The following is an 18,668-nucleotide window of genomic DNA, read 5'->3' on the forward strand; positions in this document are numbered from 1 at the left end:
GATAAAGCCTGCCCTTGCCTGTTTCAACGCCCTCGAACAAACAAGCACACACGAAAATTGAGGTGGGGTGTGTTTTCGTCACTCGTCAGTGAAATGGGTGTCCCTCAGTGACGGACTGACAGGTCCGTCATTACTTGAGTTGAAGATATTAAAGAGTTAAAGCAAACAAACCCATTTGTATTATTTAATTCCCTCAGACTATAATTGAGGAGTGTGATTGTGAGCGTGAATCGTTTTTTGTCTCTGTGATTGGCCAGTTCAGAGTGTACCCAGCCTACTGCCCGAAGACAGCTGGAATAGGCTCCAGCAACCCCCGTGACCCAGTCCAGGATAAGCGGTGTTGAAAATGGATGGATGGATAAATAGTTGAGGAATCAATAAAGAATTACAGTGGGAAGCAGTATTGCAGTGTTCACGTATGAATCTGTCCTTCTGCATTTTCCTCCTGCATTTTTTTTTTCAAAAGGACCACCATTAAAAATGTATTTAAAACTAGAATGTTAGTGGTGACCTCCCCTTGTCTTTTGAAACGTACTGTACAGTATATACTTTACTCGATTTCGATGCAAAAGTCTCAAGGTTCTGCATATGGCACTACATGTTTCTATAGGTAAAATAATTGGATACCACAAGCATGAATGGATGTCAATGAACTCACTCACGGCTCCAAGGCCAAACGGCACTTGAATTAATCTTTTTTGACACAAAGATGCATTCGTTAGTTCTAGACGCTATACCAACTCATATTATGTCATATTTCTAATCTGTATCTTTGCTACTATGGCCGTGTTGGCTTGCTTGCAGCCGCATGGAATCACAATTGCAGCTCAATTTCAATTTTTTGGCCCGTATGCGTCACATATCTGTTTTTTTTTTTTCATAAAGTGTGAACAGTGCAATTGGGCCTCTTTCTTATATGGATGTAAACTGGATATGAATGTAATGCGGCGGCCTGGTGGATGAGTGGTTAGCGCGTGGACCTCACAGGCAAAGGTGCGGGGTTTGATTTGCATGTTCTCCCCGTGTCTGCGTGGGTTTTCTCCAGGCACTCCGGTTTCCTCCCACATTCCAAAAACATGCATAGCAGGTTAATGGAACACTCGAAAAATTGTCCCGAGGTGTGAGTGTGAGCGCAGATGGTTGTTCGTCTCTGTGTGCCCTGAGATTGGCTGGCAACCGGTTCAGGGTGTCCCCCGCCTGCTGTCTGAAGACAGCTGAGATAAGCTCCAGCACCCCCCGTGACCCTTGTGAGGATAAACTGGATCGAAAAATGGATGGATGGATGTAATGCGTCTGCAGTATGAATGCACACACCCAACCTATACGTCAGTGAAAACCCGATATGCACTCCGCAGCGGCGAGGTAGATCGCTCGAGAGACGACTGACATCGTCCATGAATATGCAAAGTTGTTTTGTGTAACAGTTACTGTCTTTAATTTGACTTTAATTTAATTTCACATGAAACATGAAGGATAATGTGCATATTTGTGATGACAGTAGCAATTTATCCATGCAGAGGGTTCATTTGTTACGCGTTACAATGACATGACAACATCCAGAGATGGGGACTTTACCCTATTTTGCCGGTCCGTCCTCCATCCTCCATCCCTGACCTGGGTAGCCTTCCATCTTTTTTCCTCCGTCCTTATTCAAATAATAATCGTCCTCTATCCCCATCAATCCTCATCCTTTTATTGCGCTTCTGTCCTGCCTCATATCCCCAAAATATTTCTACCTCCTCCGACCTTGGTAGTCTGGTAATGTGAGACAATAAAATGAGCCCCGACACATGGGACCATATTTACGTCTGTAAACTGCGCCACGTGACATCTATTCTTTGGCTGGACATCATTAAATGTCATGCTTTGTGCACATGCATATCACATCTAGGACGCATTGCAGTCACATTTGAAGTTGTATTAGTTTTTTGGAATGTGAACGAGTCCATAAAAAGATAGGATTTATCAAAACACTCGGATTGGGCATCGCGCCCTTCAGTGTAGCTTTAACAGCCAGGGAGATTGGTTGCGACGAGGATCAAGAGGGGAAACAAAAGCTTTCCAAAGGAAGGCTCACGCTCCCAGCATGAACCTTGAAGCTTCAGAAGAAGGACAGAAGACAGATGGAATCAAAGAAAAACTGTGCCGAAATGTAATTGTCTACATTTTTATTCAATAAATAATTGAAAGACCACAAATAAATATGTCATCACTAAGAGAGCAACTAAAGCATGAAATAAGAAAACTGATGTCTTTTTTTTTAAATGGGGGAAGACACATATCAGGGAATTTTACCTTTGAAGAGTAGGTGTGTCCATCGGAGCCACACACCGGAATTGAATGGACTGATGAACACAGTTTGCAGTTCCCGTGAGTTCCCGCTTCAAACCGATGCTTGTGGCCCACGCTGCCTTTCCGGGCTTTCACACTACATGACAAGAAAAAAACACCAATGCTCTCTTAAAGAAAAATAAAATGTATAGTACAAGTACTTATTAACTTCCAAGGCGAGAAGATATTCCTCCGAAGCATTTGCTCAACATGTCCAAAGTGAATGAACAAGAGCCAGATTGTACTTGTGAATAAAACAATAAATAGCACCATGTATGCAAATATACTGTCCTGAGTAGAAAAAGAACATATTTTTAGGGGAAGACAAAAGATAAAAAAGGAAAGTTTGAAGATGTCTTTTTTTAACTTTATTTACCTATTTAACTGATGATACAATTAATCCCTTATGATCACAGTATAGTGTAAACGACTGGGCATGTGGAAATACCTCAAAGTAAAAACAGGAATAGCAGTAGCATTTGTACATATAACTTTTGATTGCAAAGATTAACTGTGTCCAGTTATATCGGTTTATCAAATAATTATCCACCGATCATATATTTGCAGTCGAAGGCATTCCAATAAAAAGAAAAAATAAGTTGGTACACATGCAAAGTGTCGGACCATCTGCTGGCCTGGCATGCATGCATGCAATAGGACAGGGGTCCCCAACCGCCGGTACCGGTCCGCAGGGCATTTGGTACCAGGCCGCACAGAAAGAACTTGCCTTATTTCCGTTTTATTTATTTCGGAACACGAAAGATGTTTTATTTTGAAAAATTACCGGATTCTCCGTTACATCCGTCTGTGTCACGCTTGACACACGTCAAGCCACGCTTCTCCGTCACGTGACCGATTAAAAAAACAGCAATGGCGACTAAAACAAAATTACGAAGTAGACTTGACGTAAAATACACACTTGAGGTGTCATTGTCTCCTATTACCCCGAGATGGGACCGTCTGGTTGCAGAAAATCAAGCTCGGGCCTGTGGTGAGTCGTCATTTTCATGCACTTTGAATTTGCATTGTATCGTATTTTGAAGGCATTAAACATTTCCACAGCGATCGGAGTGTTGCGGCCAGATTAGACGCTCCTTGTGTTTATTATTATATTTCGAAAACACCACAGTTTTCATGCAGCTCATACCATATTATTTTGTTGTATTATTTCCGCCACACCTTAAATGCCGGTCCCTGAAAATATTGTCTGACATAAACCGGTCCGTGGGGCAAAAAAGGTTGGGGACCCCTGCAATAGGATATTGGCTTTAAATTATAGTTAAAAATAAAACAAAAAAAAAAAAGTAAGGTGGTGTGCCTTCCGATACAATCCATTAGTCACTAATAATCAGAGCAGAATAGAACCGCAAACATACAAGTGCACAAACTTGATGAAGTAAACCATGCTGACAGATACGGGAAAACGTATACGTCTGGCATACCACATACAGTAGGCAGTAAATATTTTTATCCCACCATCCCAAAAATGCTATTGTAGGCCTTGCAAATACACTATCACTTTAACAAATAAATGCGGATGACTGGACATGTGTACTAAGCACATTATCATAAAATACGGCACTGGAAATATTCTCTCCTCTTGATTTCTCACATTGCACAAAGCTCCAGGATACTGCTGGAATTTCCCATGATGCACTAATTTGGAAAGGCTATAATTTCTCAGTATTAGAGCCTCCTCACAGCAGGATAGAGGTGGGTAAGAATTAACACTGAAAAGCTTAGATGGGCTTTTTGAAGTGGGGTTTGGTACCTAATATGCCCGAAGCACCCCACACAGAATTCCCCGCGGGACACGGTTGAACAGCTTCTCTAAGTCCTCAAAGCACATGTACACTGGTTGGGAGAACTCCCATGCACCCTCGAGGACCATGCCAAAGGTGTAGAGCTGGTACAAAGTTCCACAGCCGGAACAAAAACCAGACTGCTCCTCTTGAATCTGAGACTCGAGTTCCCGATGGACCCTCCTCTCCAGCACCCCTGAATAGACCTTACCTGGGAGGCTGAGGAGTGTGATCCCTCTGTAGTCGGAACACACCCTCGGGTCCCTCTTCTTAAAAAGAGGGACCACCACCCCGGTCTGCTAATCTAGAGGCACTCTCCGCGATGACCACGCGATGTTGCAGAGGCGTTTCAATCAGGACAGCCTCACAACATCCAGAGCCTTGACGAACTGCGGGCGGACCTCATCCACCACCGAGGAGCTTTTTAACCACGTCGGTGACTTCAACCGCAGCGATAGGACAGCTAACCTCAGAGTCCCCAAACTCTGCTTACCCTAAGGAAGGCATGTTCTTAGAGTTGAGGAAGTCTTTGAAGTATTCTGCTCACCGACTCACAACGTCCCGAGTCGAGGTCAGCAGCGGCCCAACCCCACAAAACACAGTGTTAATTCTGCACAGCTTTTGTTTTTGCCTCGGCAACCGGTGAAGCTGCACTTGGCCAGAATGTACCCATCGGCTGCCTCTGGAGTTCCACAATGCGAACAGCATGTTGAAAAGGACACTTCAAATATTAATTTACGTATGTTAAAATTTTGAAGTGTGGTTCTGCACGGTGGAAGGAAAAACCTTTGCCACAGTAACAAGCCAGGCCCCTGTAGCCAGTGTGGAGCAACTTTGCGTACGACTTAGCATTCCCGCTGCAAATCCAGAGGAATGAGGAAATCAGGCAGGCTAGTGACATTTTAGCGGTGGCACAGTTGAATCAGTATGCTGTAAAAACACCAACGGCATTTGTTGTTGCTTTAGTTCAGTCTGGGAGAGGTTGTTAACATGCTGCTGCAAGTTGCGTTTGCAACTTGCAGCAGCATGTTGGGGACCCCTGTCCATGTTGCAGCAGCTAGTTCTTCTGTGCCGTACTGATTATTCAAGTGTTGCTAAATTAGTTTATTTTGACCGACTCCCAAAAGCATGTCAATAGCCCTGGCATTCATGAGCCAAAGGCTGAGCTGCACTGTATTTGTATACAGAGTAGTGTGTGGCAAGAGCGTGATAGCTTGGAAATCCAGACTTATTGCTGTACCAGCAATTGAGTCTAGTCACAGACTCACCAAGCGCAGGGCAAATCTGAGCAAACAAAGAGCGAAATGAACCAATTAGCGAAGAGTGAATGTGATGTAAAAAAAAAAAAACTCTTCTTTTGAAAGAAATGCTTCCAGTGCTGTCAACTTCTGATGTTTTATTGACTGTGTTTCTGGTTATTAAAAAATGATTTGATGCTGAATGATGTTAATAAACTACCGTCTCTCCCGCACGCCATTTTGAATGAGGATGGAATTCCACCGCCAAAGCCTGACATAGTGGGTTCGGCTTTCCAGGCTAAGAGCGCAAGGTAGTTAATGTTCCTCTCCCTTTCCTAAAATGCCTGTTTTTTTTTTTTTTTTTTTTGGTACCATAATAAGAAAACGGAAATCATACACGTTACGCCTCAATAACTCCAACATATACTGTATATTTTTGCTTTTCATTTTAAAAATAGTCATAATAAATCAAATTTGCCCATCCCTAATATGGCTAGATATCCCTTATATTTCCCATTACATACAGTACATACATCAAAATTTTATACACCGAAGCAAGGTGCCAAAAGTCGCACAAACAGTGCCATTCCAGATAGCATGGGGTGGGCCTATGAGAAGCCATCAGCTGAAATCAAATCCTCAATGGTATGCATAAAGCAAGCAAGTTATTGAACCAGTAATGATGAAATAAGAGTCTCATGAAAACAATTTAAAGCAGGCTAAAATTATTTTATGGTCTGTGGCTTAAGTGAGTGATGCGTTTGCAAAATACAGATTGCATTGGAGTCATTTGATGCATTAAGCGGTAAATTGGATGTGTTATTCGTTCAATATGAGGGGGAAGGATCAAAACAAATTGATTTAGAAGCTAATGACTTAGAAGCTAATGAGAAATCAATTAAAAGCAGTGACATAAGACAGTTACGAAAAATTACTTTGAGATGTAGGTTGGAGATGATGTTTCAAGATGGAACATTTTAGAAGAAAAGTGTGAAAACTGGGATCATTGCAAGGTTGAAAGCACAAACAAATTAGAGCTGATAGTGCCTTGACTGAGTGCACCGAGTCAACAAATAAGTGTATTGTTTGACAAGAATGAAGTGGTTTTGCAAATATGTTTAAAATTGTCAGTGAAGCACGGAGGAGTAATTTTGTAGTCTTATGTTTCCCCGCTATCTGCAAAGTCTTGTGGAATAGTGTCTTACAATCATCTTTCTTAACCCAATGCCATAGAGCAATTCCTTACCTGTGAGTTGGCTGCTTGTGATTGGTACATATGGCTGTCTGGTAGTCGTGGCTGACACACACCTTATGAGGGGGGCAGTGCACTTTCAGACAGGGGTCCTTAGTGGTGTCAGGACCTAAAGAGCGAGGGAGAATAGAGAACACGTCATCTTTGAGGGACACTCAAAATGAAGGCTGAAAAATATGTTTTTGCTTCAAGAAGAAAACGGTGCCTCAGCTCTGGACAAAAGAAACAGCATTAGAGCTTCTTTAGCAAGTCAAAGAAGCTCTCAGTCTATACCCATGTGAATGAAGCCAACAAAGAAAAAAACACCATCTATGTCTCTGGTGGCCAAGGCGGTCTTTTGCCCAAGATATAATGCATGAATTGCGTATTGGTCATTTTCTTCCCCCCGTGTGTGTCATTGTCTATCCCGGTACCGGTGATGGGCTCTGGAGTGACGAGGCCACAGCATTACCTTTCCGCCTGCGGTTGGGATGGCATTCCGTTCTATGTCAACGCACCACGTTCTGATGGGGTTCATCCATGCACATTAAAAAATGTCAGAAAATGGGAAGGTATAAAGCAAATTAATGTACTAATGAAGTAAGATTCCAACTCAGTGCCTATATCTGCTTTTGTGGACACTCCATTTGCATACACACAGATTGCATCAGACACAAGGTGAAATAAGGCATTCAAATTTATGAAAAATACAATGAGATCAGAACATGTTATAAACAAAATCATGCCAGCAACTGCTTAAACAGATATTTCAGTGTGGCTAATTGGAGCCTAGCCCAGAGAGAAAGCCTGCACAAGTCCTTGCCCTGTTACTGCGAGCATCATATAAAAATGAATGTCCTTGTCTTCGTTAGGAGGATAATGGCTTGTATTTGTGCCCCAGCTGGCATCTGATGAGATCAAAGTACTATCTGACCCGATCCCACAATGCAGCACTGTTTACAAGCCACTTTATCAGCATTACTGCCAAAGACAGTGACGTGATTAAGCTGGCTTTACTCTCAGTAAAATTGGAATGCAAAAAAACCAAGTACTTACTTCTGTCAAATGATATGTGATGATTTTCTGTCTCTCGACTGAACGCGCAAATGAGACCGTTTCTTAATACATAGCACGATATGTTATACCCAAGCTTGTTTCACACAATCTGTCAAACATGCACTGACACAAAAACACATTCCATATCATAGTGTCTTTCCATCACTGGGTTATTTGGGAACATCCTCACCTCTATCTATCAATGCCGGGAAAAAGCCATTTTATATCACTTCATTTCAAAATGACTTTATCTCCACAGGGGAGTGACAAGCGAGTGCAGCAAAGAGGGCAAGAAGAGTTAAGAGGATAAGAAGGCAGAACGATCGGGAGGGAATGAGAAGTTTGTATCCAGCTAACAGATGATTGGAGGACAATTAAGGATTAGTGTGTGACCTCTGCTCGGAGAAAAATTGGAAATAAAGACAAAGCCATACAAATGAGGGATTTTATCTCAGGCACACATAATATACTCACACTCAACACCCCATATGTAGACAATGACTCAGGCAGTGCTTTCCCCTGAACACCAAAATATGTTGGGCTCTATTTTTGTAGAGAGTAGCAGTTCTAGGCTGTGGCGTAGGCGGTGTCATGCGATTTTGGTGATGGTGCAGGCAGACATATTCTGAGCTCCACAGACGTGTGTGGTAGATGTCGTCATATTTCATTCATAAATGCGACAACAGCGTGTGTCAAACCCTCTGAATCATTGAACAAATCATTATCATCATCTTTATTATATTTTATAACACAAGCCTGGGCCGCAGCAAGCCGCGGAATTGTAGGCTGGGGTTACACAGTCACAAAACATTGGGGTGGAAGGCCCTCGCCAAGTGCCCACTGCACAGCAGTGATCTGTGATCACCTTGAACAACTTGATATCATCCACCTGTGGAAGTCTGCTTGCAGTTGCTTATAAACGTACTTTGCATGCTTTGATTGTCTGCATGGGCTTCAGCGAGCTTATTCCTCCTTCTGCAATGTTAAACACTGTGTGTGCCTCTCTTGCGTTGAATTAAAGGAAGGGATTGAAGGGGCCGCTTCCACTAGCCGGGAAACAAGTCAGCTGTGTTCACGCTCACAACGGTGCAAACGCTCCTTTCTACCTGTGCCGTTCTACGAAAACACCAAATAGAAGAAAACTCCAGCCATGCACACTGTTAGAGTGCACTTTGCGCAAGACTTGGGCTGAGCACAATAACACGCCCGTTGATTAAGATATGAAAGAGGCTTTTAAATGTTTTTTCGCCTGCTGGGGGTTTTAAGATTTATGCTTTATGCAGCCGGAGTGAGGAGGTATGCATTGTAAAGAATGGGCAAATGTACAAAAAGAGAAATACTTCCATGAGGTAAAAGATGAGGTTTATTAATCTACTGCTCACTGGCAAATTTCCTTCACTGCCCTCTACTCTTATTCTAATACAGGCTATAACTTTATTCCCATCAACGTGCGATGATGCATGACATAGCCTGATTGACAAGTCTTATTGCAGATGTATTCATACATATCAAGGGAAAACTACCGATTTACATATACTGTATAGTACAGAAAAAAGTTCCCAGTGGCTGGTAAAGAAAGAATGTGTTGGCAGAAAAAAAAGACATTTATGGAAATGGCAAGCACATTTCGTAAGTAAAACCTTTTCATTTAGCAAAAACCCACGATTGCTGCAAAGATGATAAATTCAAACCAGTGGGGCTACATCAAATATTTAGTGTCTTCAAAAACATCAAGACTAAATTGGCCATCATGGTGTGCGTAAATAAAATGGATATGAAGTTTTATCCTGTATATAAGGGGTGAAGAAAAAAATAATGCCGGTAATAAAGAATAGCAATTGTATGCTTTGGCATAATAAAGATTTATCAAAGTCTGGAAAAACAGTTTATGTAATTTTATTTTTTATTTTCTTAAGATGTACCTGACAGCTAACTTCAGCTTCTATTTTGATTTCAAATTTCTTTATTTCCAACATGTGAAGACTTGTAGAAGCACATAATGTAATAATGACCCATAATGGAATAAATGTGATGCACCAATAATGTAACAACTGACCAGTTGCGTAATAAAAGCCCTGAACCTCCAACATAATAACGTTTGGCCAGTAACGAAAGAACTTACCGTACTACATTATTGTTTGGCTACTATGATATTTGCCAGGTAGAGGAAAAATCGTTGCAAATGTAATAACTCGGCATTTACTGGTAACTGTAATATCGCGATATCACCATGTTAAAATTGCCACGATATTGTCGTCATCATATCACAATATTAAAAGAAGCACACCTGTTCAATATCGTGCTTTTCTTTTCAATATGAGCTTTAAACATCGTACATTTTTAGACACTATTTTTTAGTTTTTCTTTATATTGCCAATTTCCACACAATATCGTGGTCCTTATGGTATCGTGGGTTTCATATTGTGATAGTGTCATATTGTGACGTTTTGGATTGTTACATCCCAAGTAAGAACTAAGACCATAGTGTAATTACGCAAAGCAATGTTAAAATGTTTTTTACGTTGAAGTAAGTATATGTTCAAAAATTCTAGTGTTATTTGTACAAGTGTCCTTTATCACTGAGGGACTTTTTCCTCAGGAAAAAAAAAAGTTGGCTGGGGGAGGATTAGGACACAATTCCCGGTTCCTCGTTCATAGTTACCAGCGGCATTGTACTTTGTCGGTCTTGCGTTGTACTTTCATATACTTTTGTCAAACGATCTATCATTGTCTACATTTGTGGGATCCGCTTTGATTCCGGACTTCTGGACCCCGTGTCAACTTAAGTTAACATAAACAATTGCTGTGCTTCATTCAACTATACAGTAAGAGTCTGGATGAATCAAAACAGACCGTACAATCATAAAATGATACTCGGCGCTTTTATGGCATCTAATTAATTCAGAATTTAAAACGTAGTACTAAAGGTCACAGTGTCTCATATCAGCCTGAAGGCATTGGAGCACTTTGTTTGACAGTGCTTTTGCATCTTTACGCTGATTTTCATGAGAGCAGGCTAAAAACATGACAATTTGTTGGGCGGATGGAAAAAAATGGAATTCATATTCAACCCAGAACACATCTAAAGCATCATTAAACTGCTGCAACACTTCAAACAGGACTATGAGAATAAAAACATGCAATATAAGTTGTAAAATGTTTCTACAATTGCAACTGGCAGTTAACAGCTGAAATATTCGTCACTTGGTGCGCTTCTGTTGCAGATCGAGTCAGGCTTTATTAAACGTGGGCATGTCCTTTAGGAGGCAAGAATGGAAACTATTGATTGGAACGTGCCGTCCAATATAAGAGGCTACATTGCTGACAAGGCCTGTCAGACACTGGAAGGTGACCTCAGAATAATTGCCACATAGGTGGACTTAGGTCAACAACATATTTTTGGACTCTGTGCGCACTAAAGTATATTTGTACAGATATGTTCTTTTCTTTTTCCCCCCACCCGGCAATCCAGTATTGGCTCCACTAAGCTACTGTTCCTCAAAGCATCTCAGACGCAAGTTTAAAATTAAATAAACAAGAGCTTAAAAAAACAATACCCAGAGGACAAATCCATGGCTGTTGTTAGAAACACAAGCATCACTTTAAGCCCTTGACTAATTACAACGGTCTTTCTTCTATTTTACCTGGGGGTTGGGGCTGCTACTGAGGGAAACAAGACAAACAGATGATGAGGAGATAAAATTGCCGCCACTGCCCGTATTGTCAATACTCCCCAGGGGTTCACTGTTTGGCCTGTGAGAAGCATCGGAGCAAAGGATGATGGAAAGATGAAAACACAGAGACGGAGGCCTCTGGGAGGATGCGGTGACAGAACGGCTTCATCATGCAGAAAATTAATTATTGAAAACACGGGCAAATCATATCATTGTGGATGTAAGTGAACAATGGAGAAGATAAACAGCCTGCTTTAGTTTGAATATCAGCGAAAAAATTGACACGGGGGAACACATCTTGGCAAAAGATGGGTGATTCGCAATACTCATCACCACTACACGACCAATATACATCACCCAAAAATATAGTGAACGTTTCTGCATGCACACGAGGATGGGAATTTGTTGCTGGGAGCAAAATATTTTTTTAGATGGGCACAAAGGAGCAAACTCAAGTCTTTGAAGGCAGCTTCAAAGTGAAATAGCGTGAAGGAATCATTTCAGGTAGAAATTGTTTACTGTCACGGTTTACGTAAACGGAACAAAACATGTTTCACTCAAATTGGGTATACCAAGCAATACATATCATATTCAATGATTGGCTTGCTTGGAGGAAAGACAAACGAGGGGGAAAAAAAACTTCAAAAACCAGCATAATTGTCAATCATGGAGGAATGGTAAATATCGGTAGGTCATCGTTAAATGCGTGTTAAGTGTTATTGTTTTTTTCGATTGCTTTTTTTTTAAAGATTGTCAATAATTACCATTATAAGTGCACTCAATACCATTATTTGCAGTATTTTTTTCTTTTGCAACATGATGTTATTGACAACCCCTCTGCTCAACGGGTATGATCACCTCTTTTTGATTTTTAGTTCATTGTAAATTCCCAAACGCTCCCTGGGAACTCCATCCGCACTCACACTCACACCTAGGGACAATATCGAGTGTTCCATTCATCTGTCATGCATGTTTTTGGAATGCGGGAGGAAAGCGTAGTACCCGGAGAAAACCTACGCAGGCACGAGGAGAACATACAAACTCCACACAGAAAGGCCGGAGCCAGAATCGAACCCTGCATCCCTGCACTGTGAGGCCGACTGATAGCCAGTCGGCCCCCGTGCCACCCACAAATATTTCAACAAGATAAAAATTAAATATGCACTCAAGCACAACATAAGATTGATGGCACTTTTTAAAAATGTTTTATTAAGGAATGAGTCTAGCGCTAGAGAGCAATACATTCTCTCTCTCTCTCTCTCTCTCTCTCTTTCTCTCTCTCTTTCTCTTTCCCCTTTACACGTACAGGACATGTTGAAACTGACGCTGGTGTGTGGGAAGAAGGGTGTATAAGGCATATTTCTCTAATTTTCCTAACAACTATTGATTATTTAGAAATCTAAAAGCTACTTTTCTGTGATGTTATGTGAATACTTTGTGCGGAGCTGGGAGCGCATGTGTCAGTCAGTCCTCGAGAAGTCGGAACAAAAAGAAAAGAGGCGGCATGGAAAGAATTTGTGCTGCAGGGATACAATTGCAGTTGGTGCCAGAGTTGCATGACAGGGTGACCGACTGATGATGGCGGACTGGCTGACAGATATTCTCCGATTATGACTGTCCACAACCAAACATGGATTCGGAGATATTCGCAAATCTCCACTTTGAGTTTTCAGAAAGCTTTGTTTTGAACCAAAAATAAAAAAAAAAAAAATCTCAGAGGACGTGTGGATGACAGGGCTCTGATTTGTATGGCTACTGGAAGCCTCCCTGGTGAGGTGTTCCGAGCATGTCACACCAGCAAATGGCCCCGGGGTCGACCCCAGACATGCTGGAGAGACCATGTTTCCCGGCTGGCCTGGGAAAGCCTTGACGCCCCTCGGGAACAATTGAAAGAAGTGGATGTGAAAGCAAAGTTGAGGTTTCCCTGCTGAAGCTGCTGCCTCCCCATTTAAGCGGCAGATAATGGATGGATGCATGGATGGATGGATGTAAATTCCTAAAACTAAAACTGCAAAACCAATAAAATTTAAGGACTTATCTTTGTGGCCAGCACAAGTCTAGCACAGCTAGTTGTCTAACTCAGCGTGGAGGTGTATTAGACCAGGGGTCCCCAACCGCCGGGCCGCGGGTCATTTGGTGCCAGGTTGCACAGAAAGAATAAATAACTTACATTCCTTCCGTTATATTCATTTCAGAATCTGAAAGATGTTTTATTTTGAAAAGTGACTGGATTCTCTGTTATATCAAGCTACAGTATATCACTCTTGACGCAGGTGAATGCGCGCTTCACGGTCACGTGATCGGTTACGGCATAAAAAACAAACGTCTTTGAAAAGTTTGTTCGGGAAGGAGAAAAGGCCCAGCCAGGAGACAGAAGAGGAGCCTACGACTTTCAAGAAAGAGAAGGCTACATTTAATAGACAGTATCAGGAGTCCTATTTCAAATACGGCTTTATCTCAATGGGAGATTCACACGCACCAAGCCTACTCTGCATAGTAAGCGGTGAGTCATATTTTTCATGCACCTTTTATTTGCGGCGTATCTTATTTTGAAGGCACGTTTAAACGTTACCAGAGCGACCAGAGAATGTTGCGGCCAGATAGGATGTTCCTCGTGTCATGATTCATGTTTATTATTATGTTTCAAAAATACCACACTTTTCATGCAGGTCATATCATATCATATCGTTGGATTTATCCGGCCTTAAATTAAAGGCTGGTCCCTGAAAATATTGTCTGACATGAAACCGGTCCGTGGGCAAAAAAGGTTGGGGAAATCTGTATTAGACCACGTATTAGAGAAAGCCGTCGCAATAGAGCGTACTTATAAAAGGGTGGTCTACGCTGTTGTGCGTGTGCGTGTGCGTGTGTGCGTGTGTGTGTGTGTGAACACAGCCGACTTGATTCGTCACCAATAAAAATATCTCCTCTCATTGTCTTAAAATGTGGCACGCAATAGGTGCACAGCTGATCCTTGACATGGTGTAAAAAGAAAGTGATTTTCTGGTGTCCGACGGCAGCTGCTTAAAGTACATTTATAGGGAGCTGCATGCAAACCTCCACTGACTGATGATGTAAAGTGGACTAGGGAGATCACAGGTGTGTGAAGTGGGCACTTAAAGACCACTGAATCGTTTATGTCCTTTTTTTTTTAATTGTAAATAAAACGACAAGAGAAATTTAGTTTCTCTTTCTGTTGCTATTATCTACCAAGTTTTCATTGTTCACAGAGAACCGGTGTAAATAATCTGATGAAACAATCTACCAAATGTTCACTGTTCACAAAGAACAGTTGTAGATAATCTGATGAAACAAGACTGTGATCCACAATATGTATTCAACTCATAACCGGGCACAAGACTATAACAAAGTCAGGTTTTCTTGCAATACACAATAGAAAATAAAGACTATTTTAGCAAAAAATCAGCAACTTTCCATTATTTCTTCATCTGTAAGTGATATATATATACACATGTATGCACTCCAAGCATTTCCATAATTTCTGACATTAGCAAACCAGCCTCATTCTATATGTGCTGATTAATATGCATAAGAAAAAAGCAATTATTCAGTCACAGGCAGATGCTGCAGATGCGCTCTTGTGAATTCGTCTTTTCTATAAGCTGTTGATACTAAGATTATGCTATGTTGACATGCCTCTTATCTCAGTGAATTATATCAAAACACGTAATTGCTTTTTTTTTTAATTACCCATTCAGCACGATACACGTGTACAATTTACATTTTTGATTTGTTCCTTTCTCTTCCATTTGCCAACTCTGTTGTTAGTTAAGCAGCTGTCTGGAGCCTTATAGAAGAGCTAGTGTAGTGTAGAAAGCGGTCGCGTCATTGGATATCCATTAGAAACTCTACTACATTCTAAAAATCACTAAAACAATGAGCACCACAAACTTAATCAACATTATTGGGTTTTTCACGAGTTAAAATCTCATAATTTGTGCCTCCATATTACTTAAACGTGATTAAAAACCGACGGCATGGTTGACTGGTGAGCACGTTCGCCTCACAGTGCAGAGGTGCAGGGTTCGATTCCGTCTCTGGCCTGGTTGCATGTTCTCCCCGTGCTTGTGTGGGTTTTCAACGGGTACTCCGGTTTTCTCCCACATTCCAAAAACATGCATGGCAGGTTAATGGTACACTCGAAAAAATGTCCATAGGTGTGATTGTGAGCACGGATGGTTGTTCGTCTATTTGTGCCCTGCGAATGGCTGGCAACCGGTTCAGGGTGTACCCTGCCTACTGCCCGAAGACAGCTGTGATAGGCTCCAGCACGCCTGCAACCCTCGTGAGGGTAAGCGGACTAGAAAATGGATCAATGGACGATTAAAAAAACTATTATATTAAATACATACCCTGCTGCAGCAGTATACATATGTAATCACATATATAGGTGGAGTGTTCTTTCTTTAGGTATTTTGCAAGACTGCACTGGTAAAAATGAGTGTAACGGGCATTTATGCCTTTGTGCACCATTGTGGGATGGAACGTTTTCCCAGACAGTCCTTGTGACATCCCTCATTGGCATCAAAAATCAAGGAGGTAAAGAGTGCGCGGGCGAGTACGCCGTGCTTGAACATTGCAGAAAGAGAAATTAGACTCGTTGGACTTTGTGCATGGCATTGTCGCGTAAACTGTAAGATCTCCCCTTTCGTATGATATATGTGTGTCATGTGAAATTGCACAATACTTGAGATGAAGACAGCCCGCGACATTGAGGTTGTCCAATTCTCCAAAATCACAAACATCAGAACTGATAGGTGGCCCACTGGGGAGATTTACCTTAGGTGTCTACCGCCTCTCCGCCTTGAATTTCTATGAGACATGTAATGTTTTCCGACTGTAATGAGGTTAGTGCTACAGCTAAAACTGGAAATAGATCCATGTTCTTGAAGGGTATGACTTGGATAATTTTGTGAGCATTAGCCATGCTTCTAACTGCAGGAGATGACAAACTGCGTGCTTGGTTATCTTCCCATTCCATACTGACATATCCGAACACTACCTGAGTCAGAGAACAAAAAGCAGTTGCACCAAATATGGCTGGATTACGCCCACAGTTTTATGGGGACAGAAATAACGACGCAAAACAGTTGAAGCTCATTGTAAATAAAGTCTTAAATCCTGCCGCGGAGCATCATTGGCTTTCAATCAAAGCTTCATGCCTAATTAATTGATGTATTAAACAGTGGTTTATGGTGTTTATTGGTAATAATTCAGGGATCATACAGCAGTGTGTATGAATACTTGACTGTTGACAGGATGTCCATGAAATGTACGGAAAAATCATATGATGTTAATTTCTCAAACTCACCATCCTGCACCATCTTTTTGCCAGAACCAACGTGGGTTTTGGTCCCTGGGCGTCCATATCTTCCAGGCTTAGTATCTCGCTCTAAAAAAAAAAAAAAGTTCCAAAAAGTCACATTTGACACGAGTATCTAGTTTACAGCCTAAAAGTATCACAAGAGGAATGCAGATTGTCTTCACTTTTTATGTAAGGACGTTCTGCTGAGAATAAATGATCAATGACAGTTTTTGAAGGATGAAATGTTGCCAAGAAACCCAGAGTCAATGTACGGTAGTACAATATACAGATGGAGACTTCTTGAAAATATGGCAGGATGAACTGTGATATTTTTATTGCTCTTCCAAGTCATGCTGAAGCTCTAACCTCAGTACTTAATACCAGTAATGGTTAATTTGCACCTTACCAAAAAGTGGTAATTAAAATCTCACTGCATTTGTTACCCTAAATGGTATGTTGCATCTTTTCAAGTTTGTAAAATCATCCATCCATCCATTTTCATCCTCACTAGGGTTGCGGGCTTGCTTTAGCCCATCACAGCTGTCTTTGAGCTATAGGCGGATGTGCTATGGACTGAAATATAAATATGTGCAACCGTAAATCGAATCTGAATTATGTATATTTCGATTTAAATCGCCAAACTTGTATGCATTGAACAACTGAATCTGAATTGTACAATCTGAATTTGAATTCAGGGCAGCACGGTGAGCGACTGGTTAGCACGTCCGCCTCACAGTGCAGAGGTGCAGGGTTTGATTCTGGCTCCAGCCTTCCTGTGTGGGTTTTCCCCAGGGCCTCCGGTTTCCTTCAACATTCAAACGATTGCAGAACTTAGATCTCTTCATTGTTTAATTAGCATCTTTGTTTTGAGCACATGACACAAACTCCCCGAAAAAAAAAGTGATTTCCTAAATGACTTTTATATGGATGGGAACTTAAAGCTAGTTTTGGTCAATTAATTTAAAACACAGTCCAAAATAAAATGAAGTTGGCATAAATAAAACCAGATGGGGAATGCCTTTCAAAAACACACAAGTTCCAAAGTAAAATTACATCCAAAAAAGTGAAATAAAATTTTAAAAAAGCAGCAAAAACATCTGTACGGGATCCTTTCTGACACATCTCATATGAAATCTAAATAAAATTGATGCTACATTCATGATCAATTACAGTTAGTTCAATACATCGCTGCGGCTGTTTTATTTTTTGTTTCCTTATGTGGATCATCATGAAGATATCAACTACAGTAAGTATTGTGTCTTTGGACACTGACCTGAACAAAAACATTTCTAATTCCTACACATAGCATCCAGATGTTTCAGATGGTCATAAATATGGCCAAATGTCTGCTCCAACAACGTAAATGAAACAGCATCTGCGCCAGAAGATGTTTGCAAGAGCAACAGAACACTTAGGCAATAATTGCTGATGACAGAACAAATTTCCGACAGGAAAAAAAAAAAAAAAAAACGTGGAGCATGAAGGACTTAGGGCCCAAGTGCAGGGAGGCAAAACTGTTGGATGTTGTCAAACAAGGAATTTATTTTCAAAAAACAAGACTCTTCAAATCATCCATCTAGCCATCCATTATTTGAACCGCTTATCCTCATGAGGGTCGCAGGTGTGCTGAAGCCTGTCCCAGCTGTCTCCGGGTAACAGGCGGGGTAAACCAACCCATCTCATGGCACACATACACAAGCAACCTTTCAAACTCTCAAATCCAGGGATGAGAGTGGCTAGTGATGAAAAAAAGCGGAAAGGGGCGTGGCCGGGACGGGGGCGTGGCCGGGACGGGGGCGTGGCCGAGACAGGGGCGGGGCCACTTACAAAAGTGGCACTTAACATGCTGAAGATGAAGTGTATTCAATTTACACAATATTTGAACCTTTAACAGAAAAAAATCCCAAGATTTTTCACTATTCTTTCAAGTGAAAATTTGTGCAATTTTGCTTATGCATTCCTGGTGAGCACCAATATGTAACTTCAAATTTGCTGCTCAAAATCAAAACT

General features: G+C 41.3%; 1 protein-coding gene across 4 annotated transcripts in view; it reads right to left on the bottom strand.

Annotated features, from left to right (window-relative positions):
• spock1 (SPARC (osteonectin), cwcv and kazal like domains proteoglycan 1) overlaps positions 1-18,668 on the bottom strand; it is a 92,659-nt gene that overhangs the window by 15,523 nt on the left and 58,468 nt on the right. For 3 of the 4 annotated variants that reach the window (XM_019874873.1, XM_019874874.1, XM_019874872.1), the window contains 3 exons: positions 16,665-16,745; positions 6,618-6,732; positions 2,296-2,428 (listed from right to left, as the gene is read on the bottom strand). In XM_019874873.1, coding sequence (XP_019730432.1) covers positions 2,296-2,428; positions 6,618-6,732; positions 16,665-16,745 — 329 coding nt within the window. The remainder of the gene's footprint in view (positions 1-2,295; positions 2,429-6,617; positions 6,733-16,664; positions 16,746-18,668) is intronic. The other variant, XM_019874875.1, reaches the window with a different exon arrangement.

This window comes from Hippocampus comes, unplaced genomic scaffold (genome assembly GCF_001891065.2).
Source record: "Hippocampus comes isolate QL1 unplaced genomic scaffold, H_comes_QL1_v1.1 scaffold118, whole genome shotgun sequence".
Classification (NCBI taxonomy): domain Eukaryota; kingdom Metazoa; phylum Chordata; class Actinopteri; order Syngnathiformes; family Syngnathidae; genus Hippocampus; species Hippocampus comes.